Source organism: Zeugodacus cucurbitae, chromosome 6 (assembly GCF_028554725.1).
Source record: "Zeugodacus cucurbitae isolate PBARC_wt_2022May chromosome 6, idZeuCucr1.2, whole genome shotgun sequence".
NCBI classification, from domain to species: Eukaryota; Metazoa; Arthropoda; class Insecta; order Diptera; family Tephritidae; genus Zeugodacus; species Zeugodacus cucurbitae.
Window position 1 is genome coordinate 54,323,013 of NC_071671.1, and position 8,945 is coordinate 54,331,957.

Consider the following 8,945-nt stretch of genomic DNA (forward strand, 5'->3'; position numbering starts at 1 on the left):
TTGTTGTATGTTAAATTGATATTTTATTATGCAGAATTGTGCAGATTTATATTACCTTTAATTTGATACCAAAATTATTAAAATCCGTCCAGGATTGGCTTAATTATGTCGAAAAATAACTTGCATGTGCCACCTGCTGCATTTTTGGCATTTCTGGGTGCCTGGTGCAAATCGGCAAAATGAGCAATTGGGAAAAATTGGTGCGACGCGATGTGTGTGTGTGTGTGCATGTGTGCAGGATTGGGTTGCTTGGTTTGAATTAGCATAACTCGGTCAATTCTTAACCGAATTGGACGGTTTTGGTGGCAAATGAAAGGTATCATTTTCGAGATTATTATTAAAATTATAAGGAATGTGGACTTTAATTTTGAAAGATTTTTTTTTTTTGGTTTTTTATAAAATTGGCAAAGAATTGCTTGAATTTTTTATTTAATTTAGTATAACTTGCTTATTTCTTAACCGATTTGGATGGTTTTGGTGTCATATGAAAGATATGATTTTGGAGATCAATTTAAATATATTAAGAAATATTAAGAATGAGGATTTTATTTTTGAAATTATTTTTTTTTTGGTGTTTTTTTTTATAAAATTAGCCTGAAAGTGGTTTGAAGTATACTGTTGCTTATAAAAATATTTGTATGACTGACTAGAAAATTTTTGGGATATATCAGCACCAGACATGAATGCACCAGGTGGAAAAATATATTTTACTATTTTTTTAATTTATTTATTTAATACTTACCAATCCTTTCTTTCTAAAAATTTAAATTAATTTAAATTAAAAATTAAATTAAATAAATTAAAACTATAAATTAAATTAATTGGGGAAAACGTAGAATAATACTTAATTATTTTCAATTGTATGTGGAAGAAATAACCTAATGATATTTACATTTACGCCACCGCACCAACTTATTTTATGGATTCCACTGAGTTGGAACGACTATTGATTTTGTGACTCACACTGCTCACACCAAATAAAATTTCCCAAATGATTTTTTGCTTCGATTTTATAATCAATGCATTTAATATTCTATTTCTGACTAGATATGCCCCAGCAATAATACATATATTATCATAATTAAATTTTTTTACCATTACCATTTTGTTTCCGTAAACGCATGCAAATTCCTAAAACAATTGATTGTAACGCATAAAATCTCCACCATACTTCGGTGCGTACATCTCGTCCACATCTTTGTTGTAGTATATATAATCATTATTATTGGACAATAGAGGTGTAAATCCGTTGGTCATATCAATGTTAAGATCGTCCTTCAGTCGCTGATCCGGCTTGCGACCCAACGAAATCAGTTTGCCATACAATTCTGTGTCTGTTTGCAGTGCACGATCGAAGTCCTTCCAGTGTACGAATTTTATATTATCCGCGGCGATTGCATTCTTATTCAACAGTTCGATCAGTGTATTCGAAGTGACCGGCTGCACCAGACTGTATTCACGTTCGGCGGCCGCTGCTGCGTCGGCTGGATTGAGAAGCATACGCTTCGATAGCGGAAAGGTGACGTCAAGAACCTGAAACGGAAGCCATATAATTAAAATAATAAGATAATCTCTAATATTTCAAGAATTACCCCATCGGCACGACGTCCTATACGCGGTATTGCTTTCATATTCTTCAGGAAATAACTATCCGAGCGTCGTCCCAGGCGCGGTACATTTTTAGTGATCTTCAAGAAAAATCCAGGACTTTCGTTGCCCTGACATTGGTTAGCCAGAGTTGTTAATAAGAGCAGTACGCCAAATGATAGCAGCAAAGTCGAATGCATGTTTTCCTGGTTTAGAATGAGCTGTATAAAATACTGTTAAAAAAATACTGATTTTGGTTTTGTGTACTGCTTCTAAGCATTCTAGCGTGCTTTTTCCTACACTGTGATCTTGGCTTGTGTTACTGTTCAATTTATACTTAAATTCATATCGATCGCATTTGGGTAACCAATTTATGCTGGTGCCGGAATCATGTGGGAATTACCATTATCGATCGATTTAGTGGAGAGCATTGATGATATGAATGTAAAGCGACCTAAATTGTTATCTACATTACATGTATGTATATATGTATGTATGTATGTATATTCATCTGAATGTTTTGTTTTAAGACCCTCAAGACAGTCTGGAAAAAAATGTTTATGTAAACCGTATAGAACCGCTCATCTAAATTTAACCTTAAAATATATTAATTTCAAGTAGATTCAACCATAAGTTTCCGTACTTGAACACAGTCTAAATTCATTTACACCTCAGGAATAGCAACTCTGTGTCAAAGTATAAATGCAAATAATTATCCACCAGTGAAATATTCGTTGAGAACTGTAAAAAATTTGCGAATTTTCATAATATGGAAAATATGAAAACTAATAGATCAAGTTTTCTTGGACGACGAAGAATTGCAGATTTCAAAACAACAACACAATATGAAAAAGATCCTTGCGATTGTCCGTATGCAAATTGTCCTGGTTGTTGGTATGAATGCAAGAAATGCGGCAGCAACAAATGTTCGCACTACTGCCGGGTTGGACGCAAAGATATAGTGGAGTGGAAACGTTCCGAATAAAAAAAGCCAACAGCTCAATTCTAATGAATTTAATACTTATTTAAATATATAAAAATAAATTACTTACATCTTAACATTTGTGTTTGCTTAAATTATAGAACTTTGTGCCCATTGCGCTACCTCCGTGGGGAGTGCTTGATATTTTTGCACGGCATCATTTAATTGACCATACGTTAATGCCAGACGATGCATTTCAAAATCTTTTTGTACTTTGCCAACTACATTAGAAATGGGAAGAATAACTTCCATATGACGTAGACGTTCAAAAGCTTTTAGCGAGACAGCACGTTCTATGCCCTGCATGGTGGTCGACACTTTAGCGAATTTCGCAAAACGTGCGAAAATAATTTCAAAATTGAAAGGATCACGATCATAGATTTCGGAATGGTGTTTGATAGCGATAACAAGGCATAATTCGAGCACGGATAAGCCACATAGTAATTCAACTCGCGGATCAATTGTGTAGGTTGCAACTATTTCAGACATCTGTTCTGCAGTAATATGTGGCTGCGTATCTGGATCTAATTGCGACACAAGGCGGAATATAAATATTTTTAAAAACGATTCGCTCTTATCGATTTCATATAGAGTCTTTAATGAAGACACTGCCAACGATTTTGCATCATCTATTAACACACCAATGCCATTATTCCAAGTTTCAATGTATTTTTTGTTAAATTTATACTTGGCAGGATTGAAATGACAACGATGCATTGTTAGCTCATTTGAATTCAACTTCTGTAAATGGGATACGCGTTCAGCAATCTGCTTCAACTCCCTGTCGGTGGGTATGCTTAATAAAGTCTCGAACAGGTCCTGGTACTTTTCAAAAGTGTCAGAAGTCGGAAAGAGAAAAACTTGTCTAAAATAAAATAATTTAAATTATAACTCATTTTGTAATTCAATTTCGGTTCAGTATTTACCTGTGTGAAAATCGTGATTTAACACGTTTTTCCAGCAATTCAATGACATCTAGACGGCATGTTGCTCCGATTACACAAATTGGTGCTTGCGCCGATTGTGATACGTCAAACAAATTGTACAGTAATGTCTGATTATGATGAGCACAGAACAGATCAAATTCGTCCAATATGAATATAACACTTTTAGAACGTTTGTTCCCCGACTTTAGACAAGCCAATAGAAATGCTAAGTTTTCTGCAAATGAACCAAAGGCTTTTCCATTGGCAGCATTTTCTAATTGCATTTGTATGGTGATCGATTTGAGCGCCAATTTATCGTCCGTGTGCAAATTACCATTCAAATACACAAGCATAGTATTTTGTTGAAAATCAGCGCTAGGCACGAGGTCACTAAGCACAGAATTAATTAACTAGAATAGAGAAAAATTATAACATTAGATATTGTAACTTATTTTTAAATATCTTAAGGACTCACAGTGCTTTTGCCTGATCCTCGCGGTCCAATCAGCAATAGTGAATTTGATTCTCCAACTTCTGCAGTGCGTTGCAGCAACTGCCTTACATTTTCACGCTCCGCTTCATGTCCATGTAATGTTGTATAATCACGCTGTAAACGTTCTTTTAAAAAACGTCTAATTTGTATTAAATCGTCATGCATTCTTTCGATATTTACTAAATAAAACTATTTTACAAAAAGTTGTTTGGAAAATGCATTTACTGAACAGCTGTTGTTTAAGCGCCAAAAAAAGTTTGTATAATGCACGAATTCCAATTTTCTGATATAGATGGCGCTGGTAGTTGTGGTGCCAATTATCCAACCATTTGACTGCTTATAGTGCTGCCAAGTCACATCCCGTTGTTTTGACGTTTAATTGAAAAGCAAAATAAACAGAAATTTCAGCTACCAACAATTGGAAAAATATAAAACACAATGGGTAATGCTTAATATTGAATGTTTGAATAAAGTTAAACTAATAACACTTATTTATTAGATAATTTTCAGTTGCAAGATGAAGTGCAGGCACTACAAAAGCTGCGTAAGTTTTATTAAAATAGCTGAATAAGAATCTTAACGATAGCTCTTGTTGCAGGTGAACACTATGAGCATCAGTTGCGTCTGGTGGGGCTTGAGCTCTGTGATCTGCCGGACGATGTCACTGCTATGTTAGAAGAATGTGCAGAACTGCAGAAGTTCACACAATTGCATGATTTACACATGGAATACCTAAAAGAATATTACTACGTAAAGTTGAAGGAACATTTAGAAAATAACATAACCATATCAAAAATGCAAGCAGAAATTAAGGAACAAGAACAACAATTGCAAAAAGAAATGGCGGAATGCAATTTACTTGAAAAGTAACTTCATTTTGTATAAAAATGTATATAAAGTTTATTAATAGAATTTAATTGTTTCAGATTTACAACATCAGTCAATAAGCGTTTGATATCGGAATCAGAAATGCAGCGTAATAAAATAATGATTGAAGGAAAAATACAAAATTTGCAAGAAAGACAAGTAAATAGTATAAAAACGTGAAGTCAATAATTATTTAAACATTTTCATATTTTTTTTTTAATATTTTAGGGCGGCTTCAACGTTCCAGATGATTTAAATATAGATGAACTTGTGAAAAAAGTGGAACGATTAGAAAAAATAAAAAAATTGCAAAAATAATTATTATATTTACGTAAATCGAGGATGTGCAAAACATTAATATAATTACAATGTGTCATACGCTAAACAATTCGCAAAATGCAACCATGTATAAGTATTTAAATTAGTGCATAATTGTAATCTTATAGTTTGTAAAATTTTAAGCTTTATAAATTGTTGAAAAAAAATACAGTGGAACTTCCATAACTTGAACTTTTGAGTTGGCAATAGCGTTTAGAAGCCATATTTCATACAAATTTCCTTCCATAACACGAACTCTTGAAGTGGCATTGAAAGGCAAATTCCATACAATTTTCCTGCCATAAATCGAACTCGTCGACCAAGGCATAATACAAAATTTAATATTTTAAAATCGAATCAGAACTTGAAAAGAGGCCCTCTATATCGTATGGAGGCGAACAAAAAATATGATATTACACTTATAGATTTCGTAAACCGTGTAACAAAGGCATGAGATATATGGGATTTTTACCCGGTGATGATCTAATTCGATAACAGATTTGTGCTAGTTATGTGTTTGATTCATTGTTGAGGGTCTTAAGAGACGTACCAATTAATAGCATATAAATTAAATGTCGTCTGACTAATGTATATTTCTCGGTAAGCGCTTTACACATTAATATTATATTATTTTTGAACATTTTTTATTAATATAGGCGTAACTGGCCCTAGTTCATAATATTACTAGTTTCTTTATATTAATTTTTAAGCGTAAAAAGTGATAATAAATTATTTATTGGTAAGAATCAGTATTAAAATGGCTACAGGTTTTCTTAATTATCTATATTAATTATACAATAATTATTAAAATTTGTTAAATAATAATAAAGTTAAATTGCTTATCTTTCAATAATGCAACCTTGCTAATATTGACATTCAGAATAAACAAATCAGTACTACCAACCCCGAGATATTAAATTATTTATTTTTTCGATTTGGCAACACTATTCCCTTCCATTTTTCTTTCCGTTCTGCAAATCAGAAACGTCAAGATGGCTGAGGTAAATTTCTTGACAAAAATCTTAAAAAATACTTTCCATCCATTTGTTTAATGTGCTAAATTGTGTAAAATATGTGTGAAATATGCCTTGGTGTTATTACATTTGTGTATATTTGCATCCCAAGGCACATTACATGACGAATGGCAAAGCAAAAAAACTTCAACTACTACAATGTATTCATTATGCATCTTTCTAAACGCAGGTCGAAGAAACTCTTAAGAAGAAGCGTACCTTCAAAAAGTTCACCTACCGTGGTGTGGACCTCGACCAGTTGTTGGATATGCCCAAGTAAGTTATTTTAGAGTGCGTTATGTTTTACAGATTTTTCATGTTTATCTATTACTTTATTTGTAGCAACCAGTTGGTTGAACTGATGCACAGCCGTGCACGCAGGCGTTTCTCCCGTGGTCTTAAGCGCAAGCCAATGGCATTGATCAAGAAGCTGCGTAAGGCCAAGAAAGAAGCTCCACCAAATGAGAAACCCGATATTGTCAAGACTCATTTGAGAAACATGATCATTGTACCCGAGATGACTGGATCCATCATCGGTGTTTACAACGGCAAGGACTTCACACAGGTAATTAATCAATCTGTCAGTTTGATATTACTTATGTTTATTAATGATTTTTTAATTCTAGGTTGAAATCAAACCCGAAATGATTGGTCACTATTTGGGAGAATTCTCGCTCACCTACAAACCAGTCAAGCACGGTAGGCCCGGTATTGGTGCCACCCACAGCTCCAGATTTATTCCACTTAAGTAAATCCAAAAGAAAAGAGTATCGCTACAAACACCTCTCAGCTGTGCATATTGCATTATGCTGTTTTTAAACGCTTGGACGTTGTAAATTATAGAAATAAAGGAGCCTACGTTTTTTTAAGGATTAACTAAAGAAAAAAAGTTCGTCTTATTTGCTATGTAAAATGGTTGTTTTATCGTGTGAGTTACAAGTGCTTAATTATGAAAGAGTGCTGTAAATATTTAGATTATGTGTGATTCGCAACTCGTATTGTCTATATCCGAGGGTTATATATTCCACAAATCGAATACAGTTGTATTTGTTTAGATTGTTTAATTGATTTATGGTGAATTGGTATATTTGTTACAATCAATTAATTATTTCGATCTTCAGTGCGAAGTATTAAAGCAGATTGCAACCTAGAGTGTTGGAAATTACTTCAATATTGTTTGTATAGCGTGGTTTTTATTGATCAAAAGAGTTTATTTATCAGTTCTGAGTTCTTATCTGGAAAAGGTTTGTTGGCAGCATTCTAAAAAATATTCAGTAAATAACTAATGCCGACACAGTAACAACAACATAAAAGGATGCTGGAAAACATTGCATTTAATTCAAAAGTCAATTACTCAGCATAGATTTTCAAACTTGTCTCCATGGTAATTAAACACGGTTTACTATAACTGCTAAACACTTGTTAAAGTATATTTTTGGCAAAGCTGATTTTCAATACGTTTTTTAAGGTTGAAATACAGTTGAACTTGCATAACTTGAAGTTTTCCTTAATATGAACTCTTGAATTGGTAATAGAAGTAAAATTTTATGCAAATTACCTTCCTTAACTCGGAAGTCTCTTTAACTCGAAGTTTTTTTATGGGTAATGGTGATTCGAGTTAGGGAAGTTCAACAACAAGTGCTGGAAAAGTTCTTGAGAGTTCACTTCTCTTGCGGTTGGTAAAATAAAAAAAAATATATTTGCAATTCCAGATTAGATTGCTGATTTGTCTTCAGGTCAATCCATAGATTGCATAGATCCAATTTTTGTATCAAATGGAAAAAAATTAAGTCATAAAATCCGATTTTTTAGGATTTAGAAGAATTATGTGGTCTTTGCAACGGCAAAAAGAAAACATTTTCGATTACATTTTGAAATCATGATTAATTTAGCATGGTCATAAACCACTTTCAATACTGCCAACTGATGTCGCCATAAACTCGTGTTTGACGAAGAAGCAGTTAAACCATTGTATAGAGTATACAATGCATTAAACCCTTAAAAGTTTGCTTACCAATCAGTATTTCCGAGAAAAGTAGAACAATGTTTTTTGTAGTAGCGGCAGAAAAAGTTTGCCAGGAGCTGCCGAGATGGCAGTCCTTGGCTGGATAAAAATCAGGATCTGTTCCTGTTACATAGGCTGCACTTTCGTAGTTCCGAACAGAAGGTTCTAAAGGTACGTTCTAGTTACAAATATTATCTTATAGCCAAGACAGACGGCAGAGTTAACACCGATTAACTGCGTTTTTAATCACTTCCAAATTTGTGGGTGACAGACGGCAGCAAAGTGAGTTTTAAACTCCCATAAACAGCTGATTGGCAGTAATATTTTCAGTTTTGTAAAATAAAATTTGATAGAAAGCGGTTGTTAGCCGCACAATTAGCACGAAATCACTAATTACTAAAACAATATAAATAAATACGTTGTTATTAGAACTTACACTTCAGAAAAATTTAGCTCTTTTATTGCATGCGAATGTTATGTTTACATTTAATTGAAAAACAGCTGTCAGTATTGCATATTTTCATTCACAATAGATAAAAAGCGGCCATGTTTAACAATGTTGCCAACGAAAATGCCACGAACTCCCAATAGCTCTCTAAAATTTTGAGGATTAAATGGGAGTTAGCAAACGGAGTTAACTGAGATAACTCTCGAATTAACCCCGATTAAAGCAGTTAATCCGAATTAAAGCCGCCGTTTGTCAGGGGTATTATTATAGCGAAGTTCAAAATATTCTTAATAAAAACAACAACGA

General features: G+C 33.4%; 4 protein-coding genes and 1 long non-coding RNA gene across 7 annotated transcripts; 3 read left to right on the forward strand and 2 right to left on the reverse strand.

Moving 5' to 3' along the window:
- Window positions 1-1,131: 1,131 nt before the first annotated feature.
- Window positions 1,132-2,030, reverse strand: LOC105219218 (uncharacterized). Its single transcript, XM_011195203.3, has 2 exons — window positions 1,593-2,030; window positions 1,132-1,533 (listed from the first exon to the last, which is right to left on the reverse strand). Exons 1-2 carry the CDS (start codon window positions 1,785-1,787, stop codon window positions 1,132-1,134), a joined length of 597 nt encoding a protein of 198 aa, XP_011193505.2. The 5' UTR covers window positions 1,788-2,030.
- LOC114804871 (uncharacterized) lies at window positions 1,924-2,646 on the forward strand. Its single transcript, XR_003752973.2, has 2 exons — window positions 1,924-2,064; window positions 2,118-2,646. It is a non-coding gene; the product is annotated as an uncharacterized LOC114804871 (long non-coding RNA).
- LOC105219216 (origin recognition complex subunit 4) lies at window positions 2,587-8,657 on the reverse strand. 3 transcript variants are annotated; one of them, XM_054233111.1, is made up of 5 exons: window positions 8,628-8,657; window positions 8,201-8,498; window positions 3,971-4,396; window positions 3,496-3,905; window positions 2,587-3,434 (listed from the first exon to the last, which is right to left on the reverse strand). In XM_054233111.1, the coding sequence occupies exons 3-5, from the start codon at window positions 4,151-4,153 to the stop codon at window positions 2,660-2,662; spliced, it is 1,368 nt and encodes a 455-aa protein (XP_054089086.1). In that variant the 5' UTR covers window positions 4,154-4,396; window positions 8,201-8,498; window positions 8,628-8,657; the 3' UTR covers window positions 2,587-2,659. The 3 variants fall into 3 exon arrangements, with proteins under 3 accessions (XP_054089086.1, XP_011193504.1, XP_054089085.1); XM_011195202.3 differs by having other exon boundaries at window positions 3,971-4,333; window positions 8,201-8,630; XM_054233110.1 differs by having other exon boundaries at window positions 8,201-8,630.
- LOC105219215 (augmin complex subunit wac) lies at window positions 4,312-5,318 on the forward strand. The gene is made up of 5 exons (XM_011195201.3): window positions 4,312-4,430; window positions 4,488-4,532; window positions 4,587-4,854; window positions 4,915-5,014; window positions 5,084-5,318. The coding sequence occupies exons 1-5, from the start codon at window positions 4,427-4,429 to the stop codon at window positions 5,171-5,173; spliced, it is 507 nt and encodes a 168-aa protein (XP_011193503.1). The 5' UTR covers window positions 4,312-4,426; the 3' UTR covers window positions 5,174-5,318.
- Window positions 6,037-7,338, forward strand: LOC105219214 (uncharacterized). The gene is made up of 4 exons (XM_011195200.3): window positions 6,037-6,174; window positions 6,377-6,462; window positions 6,529-6,751; window positions 6,813-7,338. Exons 1-4 carry the CDS (start codon window positions 6,166-6,168, stop codon window positions 6,936-6,938), a joined length of 444 nt encoding a protein of 147 aa, XP_011193502.1. The 5' UTR covers window positions 6,037-6,165; the 3' UTR covers window positions 6,939-7,338.
- Window positions 8,658-8,945: the final 288 nt, after the last annotated feature.